This window comes from Pongo abelii, chromosome 2, assembly GCF_028885655.2.
Source record: "Pongo abelii isolate AG06213 chromosome 2, NHGRI_mPonAbe1-v2.0_pri, whole genome shotgun sequence".
NCBI lineage: Eukaryota > Metazoa > Chordata > Mammalia > Primates > Hominidae > Pongo > Pongo abelii.
In genome coordinates, this window is record NC_085928.1 from 182,636,508 (window position 1) to 182,663,701 (window position 27,194).

The 27,194-nt window shown below is 42.2% G+C and overlaps 1 protein-coding gene and 1 non-coding gene across 2 annotated transcripts in view; one reads left to right on the forward strand and one right to left on the reverse strand.

Annotated features, from left to right (window-relative positions):
• The window catches only part of NCEH1 (neutral cholesterol ester hydrolase 1), a 78,538-nt gene extending 52,205 nt beyond the window's left edge, over nucleotides 1–26,333 (reverse strand). The window contains 1 exon segment of the mRNA NM_001132556.1: nucleotides 26,113–26,333. Coding sequence (NP_001126028.1) covers nucleotides 26,113–26,250 — 138 coding nt within the window. The 5' untranslated portion in view covers nucleotides 26,251–26,333.
• On the forward strand, nucleotides 18,307–18,408 carry LOC112132858 (U6 spliceosomal RNA). Its single transcript, XR_002914569.1, has one exon. It is a non-coding gene; the product is annotated as a U6 spliceosomal RNA (small nuclear RNA).
• Nucleotides 26,334–27,194: the final 861 nt, after the last annotated feature.

A 27,194-nucleotide genomic window follows, 5' to 3' on the forward strand; every position in this document is an offset into this window, starting at 1 on the left:
ATGCTCTGGAGGAGACACAGAATGCAGCAAATTCTCTAAAGCAGGTGCATCCCATGTTGTTATGTAGTTTGATCCTTGTGAATGCTTTGTCGTGTAGCTTTTAGAATATTTCTGTGAAAATTATCAGAACTCTTCACTGAAACGAACGTTTGGGAAAAATATGTACTTGAAGAACAAGTGTGTGCCCCTGCCACCAGCTAAGAAGTAGAAAGGATTTAAGTTTGCTTGCATTAGCTATGCTTTCATTATTTTGCTATGTGAGACATATTCAATATAAGATAGTTGGCCAGGTGTGGTGGCTTATGCCTGTAAACCCGGTGCTTTAAGAAGCGGAGGCAGGAGAATCATTTGAGCCCAGGAGTTCAAGACAAGCCTCGGCAATATAGTGAGACCTCTGTCTTTACAAAAAAATAGAATAAAATAAATTATCCAGGCATAGTGGCTCACACCCATAGTCCCAGCTACTCAGGAGGCTGAGACGGGAGGATTGCTTGAGACTGGAGGTTGAAGTTATAGTGAGCCATGATCACGCCACTGCCCTCCAGGCTGAATGACAGGGCGAGACCCTGTCTCAAAAAACAAAATAAAGTAGTTAAGGATCAATCAGACTTGGTAAAATATAAATAAAGGTGTGCACAATCAAATTTAACTGCTTGATAGACTGGCATACAGCAGTTAAGAATTTTCAAGAAGAATACATCTAATGTAAAGACTCTTAGCTTCTTTGTAGGTTTTGAACTGCGTGTGACCCAGCGATCTGGTAAAGAAATATAAGCATAAGGTTATTTACCACAGTAGTGTTACTTAATATTATCAAACATTTTCTTCCTCTCATACCATGAATTCAGTTAACAAAGTGACTACACATATTTTCTTTCTGGCAAAGCCTTGATGAAAGTTACCATTTTATCATCCTTTATAACTTCTAATGAATAAGATTATTAAATAAAAATGAATGAGGGAGTGACTGTTTATATGGGCAATTGTTCTTTCTTTGAAGCTAGGTACCCATCCACACAGGTCATGAGGAAAACTATGTATTTGTTTACTGCTTCACCCTAACACTTACAACCCCTCGCATACAGTGTGTTCAACATACGCTTGTGGAACAATGAATATGGAATAAATGAATGTCCATAATCACTTTTAAAAATATACATATATAGTGCTTGAGAAAGAAATACACTGGTGCTTCCCAAATATCTGAAACTATTTACTAAGACATGCATTAGTATGTCTTATAGTTAAGAGATTACTAAAACTAATTTTACTTTAGCAAATACCCAAGAAGAAAATCTAACCTAGAAAATGGCACAAGACTGCAAACAAAAATTGGAAATGGCTCACTAAAGTGCAATTATCCAGGCGCTGGATAATTACAAACAAAAACAACGTAAACCTGGATGAAACAATCAAGTCAATCAATTCCTCAGGAGAGTTAATAACTCTATCTATGTCTGATGAGTTTAGTTGTGAAATTAAGCCACACTGACATAAGGAGCCAATCGAAAGGACACCATCTAGTCTATGTGCAATTCTGTAGAGAAATCCTAGTAGCTGGAATTCACAGTTTAGCAGAGTATCATTAAAGACCCATCTTTTGGGCTGGATGTGATGGCTCACCCCTGTAATCCCAGTACTTTGGGAGGCAGAGGCAGGCAGATCACTTGACGTCAGGAGTTTGAGACCAGCCTGGCCAAAATGGTGAAACTTCATCTCTACTAAAAATGCAAAAACTAGCCAGGTATGGTGGTATGTGCCTGTAATCCCAGCTACTTGGGAGGCTGAGACAGGAGAACTGCAAGAGCCTGGGAGGTGAGGTTGCAGTGAGCCGAGATTGTGCCTGGGTGACTCAGCAAGAATCCATCCCCCACCCCATCCCCAAAAAAAAGACCCATCTTTGGGCCAGGCGTAGTGGCTCACACCTTAATCCTAGCACTTTGGGAGGCCAAGGCGGGTGGACTGCCAGAGCTGAGAAGTTTGAGACCAGCCTGGGCAACATGGTAAAACCCCATCTCTACTAAAAATACAAAAAGTTAGCCGGGTGTGGTAGGTACACGCCTGTGGTCCCAGCTACTTGGGAGGCTGAGATGGGAGGATGGCTTGAGCCTGGGAGGCAGAGATTGCGGTGAGCACACCACTGCACTCCAGCCTGGGAAACAGAGTGAGACTCTATCTCAACAACAACAACAAAAAGAGACCCATCTTCACTGGGCTCATAATGGGCTTCTCTTGACCTAATAATTCTCTCCAGTCTAGGTCTCAGCCTTCACTTCTTTATACATCTTTCTTCAATAAATCCCTTCCCTAAGGCTTCAATCTTAAACTGGATGCAAATGAAGTCGTATAATTTTAAAACCCAAAGGGCCCACAAATACAGACTGTGTTCTTGGAAACTGATGTCCAGAGAGATGGGTGACAAGCTCTGAGTCACCCAGTTACAGACACGTTCAGACAAGAATCAGGGCAGCAGGTTTCTACTTCAAGATTCTTTCATTACATCTCGATTGAAAATAGTTCCAGTTTATCTCAATGCTTCTGCAACCTAACCTTTTTTTTTCCTCTTCCCCTTCATCGACTTAACTTTATACTTATTTTGTTTTGATTTTTTCTCCCATTCTTCTGTTCCATCTGTTCCCCTAGACCTAGAAGTAGAGCATCATTCTAAATCCTCACCACGTGCAACCTTGTTAGACAAGTACGACAACCAGATCTCTGACCTCTCTTTGACATCTCTGGCTTTCCAGGCTTTTGTTGCCTTTTTACCAACTTAGAATTTTAGAATGTCAGAGCTGGAAGGAAAACTACAGAGCAGCCTTTCCCAAACATTCTACAGAACAGCAGATGGACGAGACAACTTTGCAATGAGAGCAGGCTGAAGAGTTCTGAGATCTGTGATTCACTCAGCTCGGGAAATTGCTGCCCAGCAATTCTCCTCTCAGAGATTCACAATGCACGTCAGCTTTTGAAACGCACCGACAAGTCCCAGCAGGAGGAGAGAAATTTACTTAACTCTGCTTAAACTTTAGTCTTTTCACAACTCTTCACATCCCTTGAGACTGCTTTGGGAAGGCCTTGCCTCGCCCCCTTGTTTTACAGATGAAGACTGAGTCCATCCTTGACATGAGTAACCAATGTCCTGCTCTATATATTGGGGCCAGGGCTCCAACCCAGCTGAGTCCCAGCCCAGAGCATCCTCTTGAAGTATTTCTCCTCTGCTGGATCCAGTTCTTTCCGGTCTTCCACATACCAAATATCCAACACTTCACCTGGTACTACACATAGTGTATTCACATAGTGACTAGGGTTCACATAGTGTAAAATACATTCACGTAGTGACTAGTGTTCACATAGCATGTATTTCTGTGGGGGACAGAAGGGTGGATGCTTGCTCTTATTTCAGCTTGATCTTACGTCCAATTGTATAGGACATAGGACTGTACTGATTTTGCTTACATAATTTCTATGTGATACTCAATACTGCAATGTGGACATGCAAAGCCATCCCAATGATCTAAGGGGTTCCAAGGGACTAGAGGAATAAGCCCAGAGTATCCTGAAGGAGATTTGAGGTGAAGGCTCTTCACATGGGAATCCTAGGTTTTATGTGAAAGTGGTGGATGATGCTGGGCCTTTCCAGAAATGTGGTAGTACATGCTAAACTTTCCACGCTTCCTTTGCATTTTCTCCTAACTTCATAACCCACTTCCCTCTTTCTCGCTTTTCCTATTGTCTTTCTCACACCAGGTTTTCCTAGTTGATTCTAGAGGCCTTAATATGCCAGGAATCAAGGTCTCTTCCCCATTTTTTTCTTGGGGGAGGGAGAGCTAGGAAGGACTAACATGTAGGAGTTTTAAGAAAGTGGAAAACATGCTTTGCCTAAAAAGAAGTGGGCTGGAAGTTACGCAAACTGCTTGCTGCTTTTCTGTTTGGGCATCTCCTGAACAACTGTGCAGTTAACGGACAATAATGGTGAGAATTCAAGGGTGGGTGTCAGAAGCTTTCACTGATGAGAGATAGCCTGTACTCCTTTAATCCAACCAAATAGGCCTACTTCCCAAACATGCAACTTGGTTTTGTTGATGGTTTGTTTTTTCTTCTCCTCTACTACCCATGCCACTCTCAGAAGAGTATCACGCAGGTCATACTATTCTGACCCATTCTTCAAGGTACAGCTTCAACCTGAACCTTCACAATACCATCCTGGCTCAGTTTTCACCCCTCGGAGTTCACAGCCTTGTACTGCCCGTCTGAAAATCACCGATGTACTGATGGCCTCCTAACATCTCTAGGCTTATGTTCCTGAATTATTTTTGCTTGCTGCACAATATCTTTCATCTTCTCAAATAGATTCTGAATCTCTGAAGCACAGGAACCATTTGCAATACTTATAAAAATGAAAGTAATTCAATAAATATTTATTACATGAAACATTAAATGAGCTTTCTGTAGAATATAGGTCATAAACTCATTTCTTCAAGGACCAGGGCAACTAATGGAAATGAGTAAAACAGGTGTAATATCAGGAAGTAGGGAGTCTTGTGGTAAACTAGAGAAACAAGGCCCTCAGAAAGCAGCTGCTGCTCAGCCACAGGCGATTATATGACACAGAGATGCTGGCCTAGTGTTGCCAGATGGCAATTTTTCAAGAGAAGTAGAAAGCCCAGATTGTATGAAATACCTGTAACTTTCAGTGTTGGCAATGAGTTATAAAATGTTTAATATGCAATGTGGGCCAAAAATAACACGTGCAGGTCAGTCGCTGGCCGTCAAGCTGGCTGTTTGAAAGTTTGATCACATCTTTTCATACAAACAATAATATGCATAACTGACAGTGTTCTAGCCCCTAACCTGGACAACAAACAGAACCACGGCATAAAATCAGAAATTTGATTGTTCGGTTTTATTTTAAATGTTAAATTATGTTAATGCATAGAAACAGTTTAATTAGAGAACAATGAAAATGGACATTGAGGCCGGGCACAGTGGCTCACACCTGTAATACCAGCACTTTGGAAGGCTGAGGCGGGTGGATCACCTGAGGTCAGGAGTTCGTGACCTGCCTGACCAACATGGTGAAACCCCATCTCTCCTAAAAACACAAAAATTAGCGTGGTGGTGGGTGCCTGTAATCCTGGCTAGTCAGGAGGCTGAGGCACAAGAATCGCTTGAATCTGGGAGGCGGAGGTTGCAGTGAGCCAACATCGCGTCACTGCACTCCAGCCTAGGCAACAAGAGTGAAACTCCGCCTCAAAAAAAAAAAAAAAAAAGAAAGAAAGAAGATTACAGAGACTCTAAAGGAATTTATTGGATCTTCTCAAGGACTGCAGAGCTGATGCACTTGTTTCTTTTTAAGATTTCTTTTCCCTTCAAAAGAGATTTTATTTTCCTTGATTTGAGTATAGTCTTGTCAGAGGTAATTATGGTCACTCTTGGGGGAAATAGCAAAAGAAATGGAAGGATTAATTTTTCTGAGATCATTACTGGGTTGAAGTTAGAAGATTAAAGGAAAATAGATGAATGAGATTATATCATATTTATATATAAAGATATGTATTTTTAATATCTTTATATGAAAGAAAGTCCAAATGGCCTAAATGTTGTCCTCCTCACCCTTCACCAGGATAGCACTATCTACACTCAAATACCAGGAAGTAGGCTATTTATAACTGAGTGTTATGATAGGTGTCCAGTACTGTGCTAAGGGTCACAAGCAATGCTACAAGGTGTTGGCCCTTGTCCTTGGGGCTGACAGGTTAAACTCTTGGTGGTAACTTACAGACGCTCTGCACATGCAGGATTCTACAACCCAAGCAGGGGTGGAAGCTGACAATCCTCACATAAACTGAAAAACCAAAGCAACTTTCAGCACACATAAATGTCTTCACTTTTGCAAATGAGTTGGAAATTCACATATGCGATCTAATGTGGCTACCACGGACTAAAGTTTTGTTTTAAACAGCAGAACTGTTTTCAGAGACTTTGGTTCACTCCTTGACTACCCTTAGCGGGGACAAATGCTCCTTGCCTGAAGCTGAATTTGATTTCTGGAAAAGCCAAAGTTCTTCTAGGTAATAAGTTGTAGTAAAGCTGAGGATTTCATTTTGTTCATAACAAGAAAGACTATAAAGCAATAAGACCGATATTCACATGTACCTCATGAAATGACTTGGAGTAACTTTTTTTTTCTTTTTTTTTTTTTTGGGGATGGAGCTTCGCTCTTGTTGCCCAGGCTGGACTGCAATAGCGTGATCTCAGCTCACCGCAACCTCTGCCTCCCAGTTCAGGCGATTCTCCTGCCTCAGCCTCCCGAGTAGCTGGGACTACAAATGCCCGCCTAATTTTTGTAGTTTTAGTAGAGACAGGGTTTACCATATTGGCCAGGGTGGTCTCAAACTCCTGGCCTCAAGTGATCCACCCACCTCAGCCTCCCAAAGTGCTGGGATTACAGGCGTGAGCCATCGCACCTGGCTGCAAGCATATTTTGTTGGTCAATTTCACTGATGCTGCCTTATTTGAGAAATGGGATGCACAGAGACTACTTCCTGTCAGGGTGTTATCACCAATACCCTCTCTACTGTAGAAGCTGTCCAGGGACTTTTGGTCACTCATCAATCTATTCACTCACTCAGCAAATATGTGAGTGTTTACTTTGTGCCAGGTACTTTTAGGAGGTGTGCACACAGTGGGGAAGTCCACAGACAAGCCCCTCCCCTCCAGAGCTTTCAGCCAGGCAGTGGAGATGGAACTACTTAGGAGTAATTAAACAAATCCAGTGACAGGAAGAACTGGCAAATGAGGGTAAAAAAAGAACAGGGTGTTGGCCGGGCGCGGTGGCTCACGCCTGTAATCCCAGCACTTTGGGAGGCCGAGGCAGGCGGATCATGAGGTCGGGAGATCAAGACCATCCTGGCTAACATGGTGAAACTCCATCTCTACTAAAAATACAAAAAATTAGCCGGGCGTGGTGGCAGCACCTGTAGTCCCATCTACTAGGGAGGCTGAGGCAGAAGAATGGTGTGAACCCGGGAGGCGGAGCTTGCAGCGAGCCGAGATCGTGCCACTGCACTCCAGCCTGGGCAACAAAGCAAGACCCTGTCTCAAAAAAAAAAAAAAAAAAAAAAAGAAAGAAAGAAAGAAAGAACAGGGTGTAGTGAGAGGAGGTGAGAGGGAAACCAGACTGGGTAGTTAAAACAAGAGGTCACGTTCTCTAAGCATAGACCCACCCCTTTTGACAAACATTCAAGAAGCCTTTGTCTCCAATAAGGCATCATAGCTGCCAACAACTGCAGTGTTTGTTTCAAACTTTAAACAAAGCATGACCTTCTGAAGTAATACATTAGGGACACAGCAAGAAAGACTTAAAGAAGTTTCTGTTAAAGACAAAAATCTACTAAAACCAAACAGAAGAAAAACCTCATTGTTTTCAATCAAATTATATATTTGGCCACCAGGAGTTAAATGCTACTGTAAGGTTTTTAACAGAATATTTTTATTTTTCTTTCTCTCTTTAATTTTATTTTGAGACAGGGTCTGGTTCTGTCGCCCAAGCTAGAGGGCTGTGGCAGGATCACAGGCTCACTGTAGCTTCAATCTCCTGGGCTCAAGTGATTCTCCCACTTCAGCCTTGCAAGTAGCTGGGACCACAGGTGCATGTCACCATGCCTGGCTAATTTTTTTTTTTAATTTTTTTGTAGAGATAGGGGTCCCACTGTGTTGCTCAGGCTGGTCTCAAACTCCTGGGCTCAAGTGACCCACCAGCCTCGGCCTCCTATAGTGCTAGGATTACAGGTGTGAGCCACCGTGCCTGGCCTAGAATATTTTTAGTAAGTAGTTTCAAGTTTATTTCATCAAGTAGTACTTACTCTTGATTTGGTTGTGTGCTTTCATCACCCTATTATTGGCTTATTAAAAGTGACCAAAATTAAAGCAGTGTAATAGATCTAACAACACAAGGCGGGCTAGTCCCAACTATGGTTCAGTCATGTAAAGATTTCCTTCAAACTTTGATACTTTCAGAAACTCCAGAGCAGTAGCTTCCTGTGTGTGCCATGCTCTTTCACCTCAGACTCTTGCACCTGCTGTTTTCACTCCTGGAATGCTCTTCCTGTTGAAGAGTGCTGCTTCTTATCCATTCAGACCCAGCTCAGCCAGCACTTCCTCTGGGTTCCTCTGAGTTCCTCAGACTTACAGGGGCTTCCTCCAGCCTGGCTCCCATAGCACCCACTTGTACCACAAACTGAAGCCCTCAGTATATTTGTTTGGGATTGTCCACGTCTTGGTTTTTCAGAGTATGAGAAGCTCCAGGACTCTGCAGTGTCTGACACATTCTGGGTAGCCAATAAATGTCTGCTGAAAATATGCTGGCACTTTAAAAAATGAATAATGCATCATTTTCCTCCATAAACAGAAAGAGGAAGAGCTATAACAAAATATAAGACTATATGTTTAAGTATAACTTCAACATCTATAAAAAGACCCTGAAAGTAAACCATGTGCACACAAAGCAACAAGGACCAATCTGTATTTCAGCAACTTTAAGGATTACAGGTGTGTCAAATTTTAACACGCTACCCATGATTGCTTGCCAATCTTCTAAAGCCTGAATATGGGGGAAAAAAAAAAAATGGGAGGGGGTGGTTAGAGTTGGGGATGAGATAAAGACATTTAATCACTCACAATACCCAAATGAAAGTCCAACTCTTTAAAGCACTTAAATTCTATTATTTGCTCTCGAAATATGCTTTGAGAGAGATAGAAACCATGTTAATGTTTTTAGAGTAATTGAACATCACTACCAAAGAGGTTCCTTCTGTAGACATAACCAATAATACTATATTTCTTTTCATCCATGTATTAAGCTTCACTTAATTGAACAATTCAGAATTGTGCAATTTTGATCAGCTATGTGAGGAAATGAGACTGACACATTACTGGTTTTGGTCAGTAGAAACCTCTGTGGCTGCCAAAAACCAAATTTGGCACATGGAGAGTCCTGTAAAATACTGACCCACTGTCCTTAACAAAAGTATAGTATGTGTATTTAATTTTTAAATTTTTTATTTTTTTGAGACAGGGTCTCACTGTCACCCAGCTGGTACAGTGGCATGATCATAGCACACCACAGCCTCAAGCTTCTGGATTCAAGTGATCCTCCCACCTCAGCCTCCTGAGTAGCTAGGACTATAGGCACGTGCCACCACACACAGCCAACTTTCAAAATTTTTTGTAGAGACTGGTCTCGCCCCATTGGCCAGGATGGTCTCAAACTCCTGGGCTCGAGCAAACTTCCTGCCTCATCCTCCCAAAACTTCCTGCCTCATCCTCCCCAAGCATGAGCCACAATGCCCAGTCTGTATTTAAATGTTATACAACTATAGAACTACTAGGATTTAATCTAAAATGGACTAAATTTACTATTAATCTGATGAGAACCTTTTTTTTTTTGAGACAGACAGAAAAGGCTACTTAGCCTGTGAAGAGTCCAGATTGTAAAATATGTTTCCACATTGATGAACCGACATTAATTTAGTTAGTTATTTGGGGAAAAAGTTATATATGTGTGTGTGTATGTGTATGTGTGTGTATTTTACTATTTAGTACATCAGTAATTTCCATCAGTAACCTCCACCTTGAATTATAATCACAACCTGTAAAGTATATTTTGACTATTTATTGTCAGAAATGATAGCTCAATATCAACATTGCCAAAGTCAAAACATCAGTTTTGGAAGACATCCTTGACATCACTCCAACAGACAGGTTACGGGTTGAGACATTGAATGGAAAGGCGCAGGTGCCTGGAGTGCACTTGTGGGGCCCTCACAGGCCCATTGCAGTCCTCAGGTTCCTCGGCTTCTCAGCACAGTTCATCATAGCAGCCCCGCCCTGCTGGCAGTACTCCATCTGGGCTTCTCTGATGCCCTCTTCCCAGTTTTTCTTGTTTTCCCAACTTCTGCTTCCTCCGAGGCTCCACCTCTTCTTGGCAGGTCTAACACTATTCTTCATTCAGGGGATTTCGTGTATTTCCAGGGTTTCCATTATCACTGACCTGCCAAAAAATTTCTCCCTATTTCCTATATTTCCTTTACTTATTCATCTTATGTTTTTAGCACTGGATTTTAGCTCCAAGAGGACCAAGTGCTGTTCGTTTTGTGAATTGCTATATCCAAGTACTAGCACATAATAATTGCTCAACTAACATGATAGAGAGGACATGGTATATTTCCTCAATTATGGTAGTCAACTGAAGACACCTATGTTTCATAACTTCAGAAGTCAAAGTCATCTTTTCCATACTCATAGGCCAGATCTCTAAGCCCCAGAGTTGTCAATCATTTGAGCAAATCTAAAGCCCTTTGTTGAGGAAAATATCAACCCTGCTTGTAAGTACTTCTTCACTACCTTCACAATGAGGCAAGGTCACCTGCCATTAGGACTAGAATTCAAGTAAAGCACTTTAATTTAACAAAATGTCATTTCAACAACTTTGCCTAAGGTAGCTACAGTCTAAGGAACTCTTCACAGTTGACATAAAATTGTAAAATGAATGGTACCTTGGCAAAGCCCAGTGGAGCTCCTTGATATAAGACAGTGACTAAGAGACGATTTCTCCAGCTTTTGGAGCACTACCTCCAGACAGATTACCTGGAGTAGAATTTTGGCTCTGCCACTTACGGAGTATGTGACTTGGGCAGATATTTAATCAACCTCTTTGTTCCTCAATTTCCTCATTTATAATATAACAACAATAGTACTTATGTAACAAGGCTGGTATAAATATTGGGTTAATGTATTCAAATCGTGGTTAGAAAAACAAGCTAGCAGCTGGGCGCGGTGGCTCACGTCTGTAGTCCCAGCACTTTGGGAGGCCGAGGTGGGTGGATCACTTGAGGTCAGGAGTTTGAGATCAGCCTGGCCAAAATGGTGAAATGCTGTCTCTACTAAAAATACAAAAATTAGCTGAGCATGGTGGTACGCACCTGTAATCTCAGCTACCTGGGAGGCTGAGGCAGGAGAATCGCTTGAACCTAGGAGGCAGAGGTTGCAATGAGCTGAGATCATGCTACTGCACTCCAGCCTGGGTGACAGAGTGAGCCTCTGTCTCAAAAAAATAAATAAAAAAGAAAAAGAGAAAGAAAAATGAGCTAGCTATGATAATGATGATTCATATATCCAGTTAGAACATCAGCAAACTAAATCTATGGACTCTAAAACTTTAACTTTAGGAAGAGGTTTTGAGTTCTTGTTATATGCCAAGCACTGGGTTAAGAAACTCATATACACAATTACATTTAATCCTTATAAGCCTTGAAGGCAGTACTGTCGTTATCTTCATGTTCACAGATAAGAAACTAACACTTACAGATGTTAAATAACTTGCCTAACTAGTCACAAGTGCTAAAGTCAGGATATAAACCTAATAGCCATAACCAACAGCAGCCCATGTTAAGAAGATCTACACCTGTATAGAAATCCACCAACCTGAGAGCAATAGCAGATTGGCAAGAATGGTGATGATAAAAGAAAAAAAAATTACCTTTGTAGTTTAGTGTAGACAATTGACAAAAATCAGATTTGGACTAAATATATTTCTCGTGTGCGAGGTACTGCTCCAAGTGCTTTACATATTTAACTAATGTTTGATGATGATGACAACGAACAATAAACCTTTATTCACATATTGTGCAATCTTCATAACTTTCCAGATGGAGCATTTTAATCACTTGCTAAATCAGTAAACAAACCCTTAGGTTATGTTCTCTGTTCAAGGTCACACAGCTAGGATAGCTCAAAGCCAGGATTTGAACACAAGTCTCCTCGATCCCAAAGTTCATGCTTGTAAACACTATGAAAATGTTCCCCAATGTTTGGTAAATATACCATCAATTTCATGAGGTGTTTTGTGAAATAAGAGATCTATAGTCAATTAAATTTGGGATTCATTGTACACTCTCTTTAAGATTCAAAATACATATTAGCAGAGAGTTCTCAAAGATTTTACAGTTAAAAAAGAAATCCTGATTAACTCTGTTAAACTTAGCTTATTTAACCATAGAGCCCTATTCAATGGGTAATATATATCTTTTTTCTTTTTTTGACAAAGAGTCTCACTCTGTCGTCCAGGCTGGAGTACAATGGTGTGATCCTGGCTTACTGCAACCTCTGCCTCCTGGGTTCAAGCGATTCTCGTGCCTCAGCCTCCTGAGTAGCTGGGACTACAGGTGCACCCCACCATGCCCAGCTAATTTTTTGTATTTTTTTTTTTTTTAGTATAGACGGGGTTTTGCCATGTTGCCCAGGCTGGTCTCGAACTCCTGAGCTCAGGCAATCCACCCGCCTTGGCCTCCCAAAGTGTTAGCGTTACAGGCGTGAGCCACAGCACCCGGCCAATATATAGCTTTAAAGCAAATACTGAGACCATTAGCCTGAGGTTGTCGCTGTAACTATAGCCCCCAGGTAAGCAGGCCAAAACCCAATTCAACATAAACAGTAAAATAAAACTTAAGCTTAACCTATCAGAAACCACTAACTAACCTCTAGCCACTGGATCATACCCAAATAAGCCAAAATGCCTAGCTGTAGCCAATCAAGTAATTTCTCTACCTCTCTTGGGTGTTTGGTCTATAGACTCCTGCTGTTCACCCTGCAGAGTGCAGCTCTCTTGGCTCAAATAAACTGTCAAACTTATTTTGTCTCAAGTTTTTTTTTTTTTTTTAAACAGTATTAGCATCCTCCAGGACTAAAATTTGTAAATACATAATACACTTTTTCCCTGTGTGTTGCATTCTTAATGTGGATCATACAACTAGCCACAAAAGAGCTGAGAGTGGAGGGAGAGGAGGGAGAAGGGGAAGACAGAAGATTGAACAACCATAACAGGAGACTGTTGAATATAGTTCAAAGGGCAATGGGGTCCAGCAGACCTCGTTCACAGCCAACTTCACTAAGCAGGCCCATGTCTGTGAAGAAGTTACTTAACTTTGTTGAGCCTCTATTTCCTTTCCTACAAAATGAGAACATTAACCACTATTTTATAAAGTGGTTGTGTTTGCAATTCTGCAAATGCATCTATTATTATGCAGATATCTGCCAGCAATCTTATTGTTAAAAGCTGATCATTTTCTAAAAGCAGATTTTTTTTTTTTTTTTTTTCTTTGAGACGGAGTCTCACTTTGTCACCCAGGCTGGAGTACAGTGGCGTGATCTTGGCTCACTGCAAGCTCTGCCTCCTGGGTTCAAGCGATTCTCCTGCCTCAGCCTTCCAAGTAGCTGGGATTACAGGCACCCGCCACCACGCCTGGCTAATTTTTGTATTTTTAGTAGAGATGGGGTTTCACCATGTTGGCCAGGCTGGTCTCAAACTCCTGATCTCAGGTGATATGCCTGCCTCAGCCTCCCAAAGTGCTGGGATTACAGGCGTGAGCCACTGCACCCAGCCTCTAAAAGCAGAATTGACTTGCTTTGCTAAGAAAGTTAAGGAAGCCCAGATAATTGCTGTCTGGCCTTGCCTCTCACAAACAAGGAAGAACTGTGTACAGTGAAATGGAAGTGACTGAAACCTTGGGACAAAGTGACTTTACCTTGGAAATGATGCATATACCAGAAACAGTGAGATAAACATCTTCCACTTTTTAAAAAGTAGATTTCAAAGTGTTCAAAGAAAGATAGTTTGAGTCTCAGGGCAGGGACAACATTATGGGACAGGCAGCTCAGAAAAGGGTCTCTCAATCTCTCTTGGGGTATTTATCAACTATCCTATTCAAGGGGAAAAAGAAAAGGCAGATGACTATCAAATGTGGAAAATCACCAGTGTTCTTTTAAGGAGATGGCCTATAATTAACATTTAGTCAGAAACAGACACATAATTCATGACAAATTTGAAAACAAGCATAAATCTATTAAAACATGAGGAAGTCAGAAACCCAGAAAACAGCGAGGCTTGCAAAACACAGTTGTGAAGGACAACACAAAACCATTTTTGGCTACATTCAGAGTCAGAAGCACGTGGAAGCACAGGGCCTGCCCCTTGAGACAGACGCAGTAACACAGTGATAATGGAAGCAGAACCATGAATTCCTAATTTCTCTTTAGTCTCTCTACTGTGAATGGTCTTCAAACAAAAACAAAAGTCCTAAAGCAGTAACAGGAAAATTATGTCTATGATAGGACAGAAAATTTATGATTTGGTGGGGAGCCTGTATGTAAGTAGCAACATAAGCAACATCTAAGGGCCATAAAAGAAAAACAAAATGCTAGCAGAGTGTTGAGAAAGAAATTAAGGCTGAGGAAGGGCAGTGAGAGGGAAAGAGATGGGGAAGTTCTCAAAAGAGATGATTTCTGAGTTGGTATTGAACGATGTGTGGGATATTGGCCAAAGTTAAAGGGTGGGAGGGCATCTGGGACAGAGGGGACAACAGGAGATGCGTAAGCAGATTCACGAGCTGAACTGTCATCCATGACACAGTGAGGCTGCAGTCAGCAAAATGGTGCCAGGTTGTAGCAAGCACCAAGTGCCAGCCAAGGAACTTAGCACTTTTATTCTACAGGGGATAGGAAGTGTGGGTGGGGTGGAGGAGTGGTAACTGGAGGATTAACAGTCAGATTGGAGCACTCAGGACTGGGAACAAGGGATCATTTCACAGCCTTGACTTGATTAGGCCAAATGTGTGCAAGTCAAATAAATGCAGCCTGAGCATCCGTCCAGGTTTGACTGAGAATCATTCCGGTTTAAAACCATTGTACTGAGCTAGGCATGGTGCCTCATACCTGTAATCCAAGCACTTTGGGAGGCTGAGGCAAGAGAATCACCTGAGCCCAGGAGTTTAAGACCCAACCTGGCAATATAGGGAGACCTTGTCTCTACAAAAAATACAAAAATCAGCTGGGCATGGTGGTGCATGCCTGTGGCCCCAGCTACTTGGGAGGCTGAGGTGGGAAGATTGCTCGAACCTGGGGAGGCAGAGGTTGCAGTAAACCACGATCATACCACTGCACTCCAGCCTGCGCCACAGAGACCCTGTCTCAAAACAAAGAAAAAAACACTGTTGACCTAGCATGATTATTAATAGCAGTCCCTGCTACTCTCAAAAATGTCCTGGTTTGGACAATAAATTATATGGCTACCTAAATACATGTAACCTGGGGACTATCTGTGTTTAATAACAATGATAATAGACATACATTTTAAAAGCTACAAACTGGAGAAAGGTGAGCTTCCCAACAGGTATTCTACAAATGGATTACAGGTGGGGCACTAGCTATCAATGTTTAAATATTTTATAGAGGTAAAAACTTAAAGCCATTTTGTATAACTATACAGAGTTGAATAATTGGCATCAGAGTTGGCATTCTATTTGAGAACCATTTGTGTAACTCTTTATAAATCTTGTGAATTCTATTATTCAAGCTCATACAGATTCCCCCAAAATTGCTTCCAGAATCCCCAGTATACTACACAAATGTAATTGTTTCTATGACACAAAATTAATAAGAAGCACTGATGTAGATTAATTGTGGGAGCTCAAAAAAAAAAAAAAATCAGGACCAAAAATTCACTAGTGACTAAGTTATCATCAGTGTCCTCACAGCATAGCCCGACAGGGAGGGCATGAAACTAAGAGCCCATGAATTTCTATTGCAGTTCCATTTCGCCAGCATAACTGATCACATGTTTAAATTTAAAAAAAATTTTTAAGAGACAGGGTCTTGCTCTGTCACCCAGGCTAGAGTGTAGTGGTGTGATCATACAGCCTTCACCTCCTAGGCTCAAGAGATCCTCAGTCTCCCCAGTAGCTGAGATCATGTGCCACCACATCTGGCTAATTATGTTTTGTAGAGACAGTCTTACTTTGTTGCCAAGGCTGGTCTTGAACTCCTGGCCTCAAGGGGCCTCCTGCCTTGGGATTACAGGTGTGAGCCACTGTGCCTGGCCCTGATCATACGATCTTAATGGTGTCCTTGACCCTTTCTGAACCTCAAGTTCCCTTAGCTGACAAATGGAAATAACAATGGCAACCAGTTATTTATTGAAAAAAAATGAAATGCGGTGATATTAGTGAAAACCTTCATAAAATCTAGAGTACTTTATAAATATGAGGCATACTAAAAAGTTATGTTCTTTAAGGTCTCTTTTCTCTCAGGGATAGCCTCTTTTTCCACTTGCCACTGGTGTCCCTCAGGGGCACCCTTGGTGGAATCCTCCAGATCTTACTGTCACTCCAAACACATTGATTTCAACTACTTCTGCCACTATCCATTTGCCGACCACTCCCAAATCCATATCACCAGCCCAGCTCTGTCTCCTGAGCTCTGGATCTGTATATGTAGCTGTTTATGATCAGCCGTCTTTGGACTAGTCCACTGACACTTCAAAACAGGGTCCCAAACTCTGTATCTTCACCCTTAGATCTGCTTTTGCTCCCAAATCAGGGTCATGGTCCCCATTCACCCAGCTATTCCAGAATCTGTCCCAGGAGTCATCTTTGACTCCTTCCTCTCCGATGCTCCATACTCTCCCCTCCAACAGCAACTCTGATCAGCTTTCTTCCAAATCAGTCCCACTTCATTAGTTTATGCTCTCACCTGGATTAGTGCTTCCTAGATGGTCTTTTGCCTTTTTTTTTTTTCTTTTTTAAAGGAGTCTCCCTCTATTGCCCAGGCTGGAGTGCAGTGGCGCAATCTTGGCTGATTGCAACCTCCGCCTCCCAGGTTCAAGGGATTCTCCTGCCTCAGCCTCCTGAGTAGCTGGGACTACAGACACATGCCACCACGCCCAGCTAGTTTTGTTTTTTTTTTTTTTTTTTGTATTTTTAGTAGAGATGGGGTTTCACCATACTGGCCAGGCTGGTCTCAAACTCGTGACCTTGTGATCCACCTGAGCCTCAGCCTCCCAAAGTGCTGGGATTACAGTTGTGAGCGACCACGCCCAGCCTACTTTTGCTTTCTTACATTCCACTGTCCACACTGCCACTGAGAAGGACTATTCTAAAACACAGTTTTGAGCATGTGACTTCTCTGCTAGAAGACTTTCAGTTGCTCCTTTCTCGTCCACAGAGCTCTTCCTCACCTGACTGGTGCTTCCCTTCTGCCTCTCTCTCTGATGTTTGAACTTTAAGCTCCAGCCAGTCTAAACCACTTGTAGTTCCTCAGCTATACCATCCTCTCCCACTAGAACTTTCACATACTGCTGCTTCTGGCTGGAATGCCTCTTTCACCCTTCTCTTCTCTTCTCTGGTTTCTGTTATAAGGAAATCTAGCACAAATCTAAACTCTTGAGTTCAGGAGTAACACAGGCTGGAATTGAATTCAGGCTCCACCTCGTATAAACGGTGTCATCTTAAGCAAGTCACTTTTCTTTGCATTTCAGTCTCCTGCTTTGTCACATAAAGAACACCTGCCTGATTGTATTACCATGGGCTAAACTAATTGCACACAAAGCGCATAGCACAGTATCTGCCACAGAGTAAATGCTCACTATACGCTCATTAGATGTTATTTTTACTGTAGGCACTCAACCTTGACATCTCAGATTAGATACGTTTCCCCAGTGCCCAGGTCCACTTTAGATGTTCTTTCCAAGGCTCTTGCAGCAATGTACAGATGCCTCTATCATAATTCTCCTTCCATCACTCAAGTGCCCACCTTATCGCTGGCAGTTGGTTTATCATCCCTCACTTGACTGTAAGCTTCTCAAGATTAGGTATCTGCCTTACACATTTCTGTTTTGCCAGACCAGCTCCTTAATATTTATTTAATACATGATGACTTCCAGGGTTTTAATTTTATTAAACACTGAAAGAGAGCTTGTTAAAATTTCACAATATGACACACCTTAGATTAGGCAGGCAATATAGTCAGATTTTTCACTTGAAAATTCAATTACAGGTAGACACGGTGGCTTATGCCTGTGACCCCAGCACTTTGGGAAGCCAAAGCAAGAGGATCACTTGAGCCCAAGAGTTTGAGACCAGCCTGGGCAACATAGCAAGACTTTGTCTCTCCTAAAAAAGAAAAAAAGAAAAAAATAGCCAGGCATGGTGGCATGCGCCTGTAGTCCCAGGTACTCAAAAGGCTGAGGCAGGAGGATCCCTTGAGCCCAGAAGTTCAAGGTTGCAGTGAGCTGTGATCACACCACTGCATCTCTGCCTGGGTGACAGAGCAAGACCTTGTCTCTAAGAAAAAAATAAAAAGTAAAAAACAAAAATAAATTCAATTACATTTCTTCATTCTATATAAACATAAAATGAAAGAGAAGTGGTAGACAGTTCCCACATAATTTCATTTGGCAGCAAAAGTAAATATATGGTGCTCACTTCAGCAGCACATACACTAAAACCATAACAGTTCAGAGAGGACTAGTATGCCCCTGCAGAAGGATGACACACATTTGCGGTGTTACATATTTTCTTTAAAAAAGTAAATATGGCTGGGCGCAGTGGCTCACCCCTGTAATCCCAGCACTTTAGAAGGCCAAGGTGGGTGGATCACCTGAGGTCAGGAGTTCAAGACCAGCCTGGCCAACATGGTGAAACCCCATCCCTAAAAAGAAAAAAAAAAAAAAAGAAAAAAAAAAAAATTAGCCGGGCATGATGGCGGGGGCCTGTAATCCCAGCTACTCGGGAGGCTGAGGTGGGAGAAATGCTTGAACCTGGGAGGCGGAGGTTGCAGTGAGCCGAGATCGCATCATTGCACTCCTGCCTGGGTGACAGAGCGAGACTCTGTCTCAAAAAAAAAAAAAAAAAAAAAAAAAGTAAATATATGCTATTTTAAAATGCTATTTTAAAAGAAGCAATTGTGCATAAAAAGAACATTTAAGAATGATTAACTATACTTTCACACTTCACAGAAATGTCTCAGATCAAGCTCAAATTGCATGGTAGAAATAGAATGTCCCATTAAAATAATGAGGGTATTTCTATGCTCAGGGCTATATTTGTAGAAGTACCAGAAAAAATAAAAAGGAAACTATAACTTGGGCATTATCTTACACACCTGGTAGCTGAATCAATCTGACCTTAATGTTTCATAGGTACTATCTGCAGAGACCAACTCAGGTTGTTCACCTGTCAGAACTAATACTGATTAAATAATGCCCCTGACACTATTCTTAAAACCTTTTGCTGCCATATGTTTAAAGAAAAATCCTAGCAAATCAGCTAAAAATTGTGGTTAGTAAAGTTACCAATGTGCATGAAGAAATACGCATCATCACAATTTCTGGACAATCATTATTTACTGATGTTTTAAAGTTAAATTTACCTGACAGTAGTAAATATTCCAGTTCAAAACTGTTATGAAAGAGGTTAGCACGTTGAAGTTCTGCACAGTTTCCAGCTGAGCTGTCATTTAAACCACACCCACACAGCCCAAAAGCACATCATGCACAGAGAATTCAGGTGAGGTGACATTAAGTCTCAACAAGTTTGGGGACATTTGGTAAGATAAAAATCCTTGATCAGCTAGTCCAAAAGCAATGTCACCCATAAGAAACAGGAGGAACACTCAGCATAAATACCAATTTCAGCACTTCTTTTACATTGTGTCACTGAAAACATTCATAGTATAAGCAGTAGTAAGTTAGAAAATAATCAAGACAAGACATGCTCCAAGCTCCCTTGGGACACCATTATTACCTTTAATCACATTTTCCTTCCATCATTCAAGTGCCTACCTTACCACTGGCTGTTGGTTTATCATCCCTCACTGGACTGTAAGCTTCTCAAGTTTAGGTATCTGCCTTACACATTTCTGTTTTGCCAGACCAGCTCCTTGCCTTGGTGTTCATTTAATAAGTGACGACTTCCAGGATTTTAATTTTATTAAACACTGAAAGAGAGCTTGTTAAAATTTCATAATATGACATACCTTAGATTAGGCAGGCAATATAGTCAGGTTTTTCACTTGAAAATTCAATTACAGGTAGGCACGGTGGCTCATGCCTGTGATCTCAGCACTTTGGGAAGCCAAAGCGGGAGGATCACTCTTTAGAAGAGTTTATCACTCTTCTAAACTATACACAGACTCTCCCTCCTATGAGACTTTGTAACTACACCTGTTCTACACCTATCAGCTTCTAGCTTTTTAATAGCTATATATTAACATGACTTCTCCATCCTACTAGACTGTGGTTTCTTCTAGGTCACTTTAGTGTCTCTCCAAAGCTTCACACAGGATTTCAATCCATGTTAAGTCTAGGTAACTGAGCACAAAGCATGGCACTATGATAGCTATATCAGGGGATCCAGAAAGTCTTCTTAAAAGAAATTCGATTTTTCTCATAAAGCAAATACTAAAATATACATTGATATGCTTATACACATCAATACCACTTTAGAAATAGAAAAATTATCCCGGGGCGGGGGGAAGTTATTTTTTGTTTTGAAAGATATTTTTTGTAGAGACGGGGAGGGTGGCACAGTTTCACTATGTTGCCCAGGCTGCTCTCGAACTCCCGACCTCAAGTGATCCTTGCACCTCAGCCTCTGTAAACTCAGCTGACAGCAATAACCTAAGCACATTCTGAGAATGACCCTGTATGGCAGACACACCTAAATGTGTGTTCTGAGCTAAGGAGTCCCCAAGTGCCCAACCCAGTGATTTGTTCTTTATCTATGATAAACATGTGAGAACCCCCCACCATGTAACATGGGATGTACAGGGGATTGAGGCCCTGAGTTTTGGGTTAAATGAAGGTTGCCAGGTGGAAGTCATTAGGGGGAGGACGTCAAGTGACGATGCTATATAAACTGCATGTTTGCAGGCAGTTGTGATTTTCCTGCCCTGCCTGCCACCACTGGACTGTAGAAAGACAAATATGTTGTCCAGCCTGCTGCCAATGCCCCTTTTCTATATATAAAGTGGTTCTTCTGTCCAGCCCACTATCACTGGACTCTTTCCCTTGTATGCAAGCCCCTAATAAAACCCTGTTTTTGGCTGGGCATGGTGGCTCACGCCTGTAATCCCAACATTTTAAGAGGCCAAGGCTGGTGGATCACCTGAGGTCAGGAGTTCAAAACCAGCCTGACGAACATAGTGAAACCCTGTCCTTACTAAAAAATACAACAATTAGCCAGGCATGGTGGCGGGCACCTGTAATCCCAGCTACTCAGGAGGCTGAGGCACAAGAATCACTTGAAACCAGAAGTGGAGTTGCAGTGAGCTGAGATCATGCCACTGCACTCCAGCCTGGGTGACAGAGTGAGACTCCATCTCAACAACAACAACCAAAAAAAAAAAACAAAAACCCCATGTCTTGTTTGCAGGCTCTGGGAATCTTCTTCAGCCTCTTCAACCTGGTGCCTTCACTACTGAGGTTAATGGGGGTTTGGCAAAACAGCCTCCCAAAGTGCTGGGGTTACAGGCATTAGCTACCATGCCTGGATAAAAAAAAGCTTTAAAATAATTTATTACTACATGTTCATTGTAGAAAATCTAGAATATGTCAATATGAAAACTGAAGATATAACTTTATGGCCCAGAAGAAAAAATCATGTTTTAAATTGTATCTTTCTGCTTTTTCTATACAAACATAGATACATGTTTTGATATATAAATAGTGTATGCGCTATTTTGTAGCCTTTTCCTTCTTAACACATAGTACAAATCTTTTGCAAGTCATTAAACATTTTAGAACCTAAATTTTTTTAACTGCCTAGTATTCCCAAATATGAATTTACCATTATTTAATCTTTTACTGTTCTTACATTTTTCTTTTTTTTCTTTTTCCTTTTTTTTTTTTTTTTTTTTTTGAGATGCACTGTAGCCCAGGCTAGAGTGCAGTGGCACCATCTTGGCTCACTGCAACCTCCACCTCCCTGGTTCAAGCGATTCTTCTGCCTCAGCCTCCCAAGTAGCTGGAATTACAGGCGCATGCCACTGCACCTGGCTAATTTTTTATATTTTTTAGTAGAGACGGGGTTTCACCATGTTGGCCAGGCTGGTCTTGAACTCCTGACCTCAGGTAATCCGCCCGCCTCGACCTCCCACAGTGCTAGGATTACAGGCATGAGCCACCACGCCCGACCTTCATTCGTTTAAATGGTGCTGCAAATAAAAGAAAAAAAGATTGCTGAATTTTCCTTCACGTTCATTATAAGTGGCAGTGCTTTTAGACAAGTTCAACAAGTTTGTTTTTTTTCTTTGTCTTATGGTGCTGATGAACAAGTTTTTTAATCCTGTAAAATGTTTCCATCTTTATAGCTAGAGGTTTGCCTATATCCATCACTACTTACCATAAATTCCATCTAGAGGGATTAGGGGGTCAAAAAATGAACACACTTCTAAGGCTTCTGATGGATATTGCCAAACTGTTCTCCAAAAACGTGGTTCTAACATACATTTTCTCCAGCAGTGTACACTTCTCAGTATTTTAACCCGCGCTGAGATTACCATTTTAAAAAAAAATCTTTGTCTGCATAGCATTTGGAAATCAGCCTTCAGGACTTCCCCAAACTCTCTTCTTTTGTTCCTCTAGTCTCCTGCTGCCTGGTCATCTAAATTACACCTCTGCCCTTCCCAGACCTACTTTTGTTTGTGCTTTTCCACTGCTCAAGTCTTATGATGGCTTTGCTATAACACTGAAATTTGCCTAGCTAGTATTTTATCCCCTTAGGGCCAAAGTATCAACTAATCTGATAAACTAATCCATGCTAATGTAAAGGGGCTCATTTCCAGCAACCCGTATGCAATATAACATGCAGTTTAAGGAAAATATATTGTCTACAACAGCAATGCCTTTTATCTTACAGAGCAGTGGTTCTCAAGTTTTGCTGCAATTAAGATCATCTGGGGAACTTTTCGTTTTTTATTTTTATTATTATTATTATTTTTTTTTGAGATGGAGTCTCGCACTGTTGCCCAGGCTGGAGTGCAGTGGCGCGATCTCGACTCACTGCAAGCTCCGCCTCCCAGGTTCACGCCATTCTCCTGCCTCAGCCTCCCGAGCAGCCGGGACTACAGGTGCCCGCCACCACGCCCAGCTAATTTTTTTGTATTTTTAGTAGAGACGGGGTTTCACGGTATTAGCCAGGATGGTCTCGATCTCCTGACCTCGTGATCTGCCCGTCTCGGCCTCCCAAAGTACAGGGATTACAGGCGTGAGCCACCGCGGCCGGAACTTTTCTTAAACACTGCTAAGAACGTTCATCTCCCAGAGATTCTAAGTAAGTTTGGTATGTGGTGTAACATGGGCATCAAGTGTTTTGTTTTGGTTTGGTTTGGTTTGTTTTGAACAGTTCTTAGGCGATTCTGACATAGCATCTGTGTTTGAGAGGAGTCAGAGAGATCCTAAGTAGCTGTTTCTTAGGGAATATGGGGAACCCCAAGGAAAAAAAGCGCAATGAACTTAATCTCAATAGTCTGACTCACTGCAAAAGATAAAGGACATAAAAAATAGTAAAGCATGAAGTATTTGCCAATGACAACAGAATAAACTAACATTCACATTTCTTAATGGTAGGCAGCTGATGCTGTCTTAGGAACTAGGCTGAGCTTAATCTCTCAAACAGCTTCAATTGCTTTTGTAGTTGAGCCAGTCAACTCAAACTAAAATTATCTGAGTAATGAGGTTGACACCATGCAATTTATTTATTTATTTATTTATTTATTTATTTTTGAGACAGAGTTTCACTCTTGTTGCCCAGGCTGGAGTGCAGTGGCACGATCTCGACTCAACGCAACCTCCGCCTCACGGGTTCAAGCGATTCTCCTGCTTCAGCCTCCCAAGTAGCTAGGACTACAGGCACCTGCCACCAGCCCTGGCTAATTTTTTGTATTTTTAGTAGAGAGAGGTTTCACTATGTTGGCCAGGCTGCTGGTCTCGAACCCCTGACCTCGTGATCCACCCGCCTCGGCCTCCCAAAGTGCTGGGATTACAGGCATGAGCCACCGCCCCAGGCCATGACGCCCAAGTAATTTAGTAGTAGCACTCCAGGTTTCAATTATATAAATTACTTCCAGTTTATATTTATTTTATTGCTTCAAAAAAGGTGAGCATTCTTATAGATGTTCCCACAATCTACAATGGACCCTTGGGGACAACTAGAAGACTCACTACAAGTACCAGGCACTTAAATACATTACTAAACCTTATAGCAAACCTACAAGGTAGTTATTTGCCCTATTTTACAGGGAAAACTAAGTAAGATTTGAGGTGACACTGGAAAATTGCTTTATTGGGTAGAATATGTTTCCATCTGATCATAATGATCTTTCTGATATTTCACAATTTAGAGGAGAAGTGATAAGAACCATTTTTCTGCAAATCCACTCCTGAGCCACAGTGTCAGGTGAGAACACTGGTTACCTCATCTATTGCTGACTTCAGGTTACACCCACTATCATTCCCAAGCGCCACCTGAGGGTATACTCTGTGGAGGACCCTACACAGCCTTGTCCTTAATGGGCTGGCAAGCCTAGCTGGGAAAGAAAAGCTTTTCTCCAAACCTAGCTTGTCCGAGATTACTTATGATGGAGAAGACTTCTTTGGTGACCTGAAAACTAAGAATAATCTCTGCAGCCAACATAGCGGTTTGATCTTTTTCCTGTTTTCCTATGTTTTCCTATGTTTAAGTTATTGTAGAAGACCATTAACCTACCCAGGTAAACACCAGGTAAACATCACTGTTCCTCAATCTTTGAAGGGTATCACTTTCAAATTACATAATTTCATGGGGGAGGAGAGGGAATGCAAGGCTTCCTACAAGAAGACTGACTTTCTTGACACCAGTGCTAAAGAAGGGGATGATCATTTTCACCATGTCAACATTATAGGAAGCAGGAGGAAAGGAAGGGAGGCAGGGATCTATAGCTTCATAGACCTTTCCTAAGAGACAAAAGGAGCTTTGGAGGTGAGAATGTGGCTGAATTCGGGAAAAGCAAATCCACGCTAGGAATGTGCTACAATACCCTAGTAAGGGGACTTTTCATAGGATAAAGCCCCACAGATTATGTAATCCTACACATGATGAGTGGACAGGGAACAGGAACATAAACCATCTGGGAAAATCATGATTTTTTTAAAATCAGCTTTCTCAGGTTGAAATGATTTTTTTTTCTCTTTCTCTAGTTGTCATTTCTGAAAGAAGGAGTTTATAAAAATATTCTGAGATTAAAGCCCAAGGTTGTGGGGAGGGAGGAGGCTTGGTTTTGGAGAAGGTTAGAGTTTAGATAGAGCAGGCTGCTCAGAAATACTGTCCAATCAGAGGGCTCAGCCGTGGCTGCAGACTGTAGTTTAGATTTTAGATTCTCTGACACTAAAAATAACGCCTCTTACCGTGGAATAAACCAGAGACAGTTATATTTTCCTGTCTATGGAAGGAATGAACACACGCCCATGATACAGTGGAGAGAAATGTTACCCTCCCAGGTTAAGGCAGGTAACCTCGCTCAGAAAAAAGGTTATCTGACCGCCAAGGACATAAAATAAATGCTGCAGGGCAAGCAGAAAACATGCATCATGCAAACCAGGGCTGCCGCCTTCTCACCTCCTTTCAGCCAGCCCAGCCTCCCAGTCCTCTTTCTTGGGCTGAGCTGAGATCTGCCTCGGGTGAAACGAGAGATCCCTATGGTTCCTCAAGTGCTTGGATGGAGAGCCCTGCCTGCTGTCTCCGGGAACGGAGCGCTCCACAGCCTGGGGACATTGGGAGACTGCCCTTGCCTGCTTCTGCTTCTAAGGTGGCTGCATTCCCAGGAACCAGAGCCTGCTTTTCCCGAGCTCTCCTAAAAATATTTATCCTCTGCCGGTCCCTATGGCAGAACGACAGTGTGAAGAAGGGTGGTTTATAAAATGCTTAAGGATTTGCCTTTTGACGTTGCAAACCAAGGAAGAGGAAGATATTTAGGACAGACGAAGGTTTAAACAGTTGTCAAATTCTATTCAAGCACTTCTTCCCTGTCACAAACGCAGACGGGGAAATGCAGATCTAGCCCGCTGCTAGCAAGGAGGCGAATGCGATACCCTGAAAATTCCCGACTGGACCACCTTAAAAAGCGACAGCCTCAATGCATTAGGAAAAACCTGCGTTTTCGTGGAACCCGGCAGAGGAATTTTGTATCCCCTTCAAATATTGCGTAAGAGAAGGAAGAGAGAAGCAGCGCTGGGCTGCACCTCACCACTTGCTGTGCACCCCGGAAAGTGGCGTCCAGCAGCATCAGCTTCCAGGGGTCGGACACGGAGCCAGGCAGCGGGATGTAGACGTAATAGGCGGCCAGCGCCACCAGGGCGGTGAGCAGGACACAGGACGACCTCATCTTGCCCCGGCTCGGCTAGCCAGCGGGCTGGCAAAGAGGAAAAAGGGCGATGCCACCCGGAGACCTCCGGCAAGTTTCTGCCCGCGGCAGCTGCTCATTCACGCGTTTCTTATAAGCCCAGGAGCCAATCAGAGGCTGCGTCGGGAGGAAGTTGGAGCGCGGACGTGCCCCCTCTACGGTGTCCTTGCAAAGTGTGGCAGTCACTACAGGTTTTAGGAAGGCTCTGTCGCTGCGCTGGCCGTAGCACAGCGGACTCTGGAGGACACTGGTTTGTACTGCATGCGTGTGAGGATGGCTTTCCTCCTGGAAGGTCTCAAACGGAAAATAGTTTCAATGTGACAAGTCTCTGGACAAAGCAAGTGGGTCACTCTGGCTCAGAGTACTGAGAAAGGAAATAAAAATTCTGTTTTCTGGAGCCAGACTTGGAGTGGTTTGTAAGTTCTAGCTGATATATGGCAAAAGAAGATATTAAATTCTTCTGGCTCAAGCAATGAAAGGCCAGTAGTACATCTACCTCCCAAGTCTTGATTTCTAAATCCCATGCTCCAATAAGAGGAACCACGGCTTTTTGTCATCACCTCTGGAGAAAAGGCTGATACCAGGGCTGGGGCTGTAAAGTACAAGATGAGCCTGTTGTGCCAGAGATGCGGAAGTGCTCAAAAAATGATAGGAACTGGTCAAAGGTCCACAGCTGCCAGCTTGAAGGGTCTCCCAGTGGCTAAATCTGGGATAATTTTACCATCAATATAAATCATCATAATGGATTATAACCCATTGATTAAAGTAAAACTCAGCAATCTATATTAATATAAATAAATGAGGAAAGAACAAAGGCTTTTCTTACAATAGAATGCCAGCTAGTAACCATAGAAAATCATAAATGAATGCTAAAACTAGAGGGTAAAAATTTGACACAGAATTTTGGTTCTTCATCAGAAGATCTC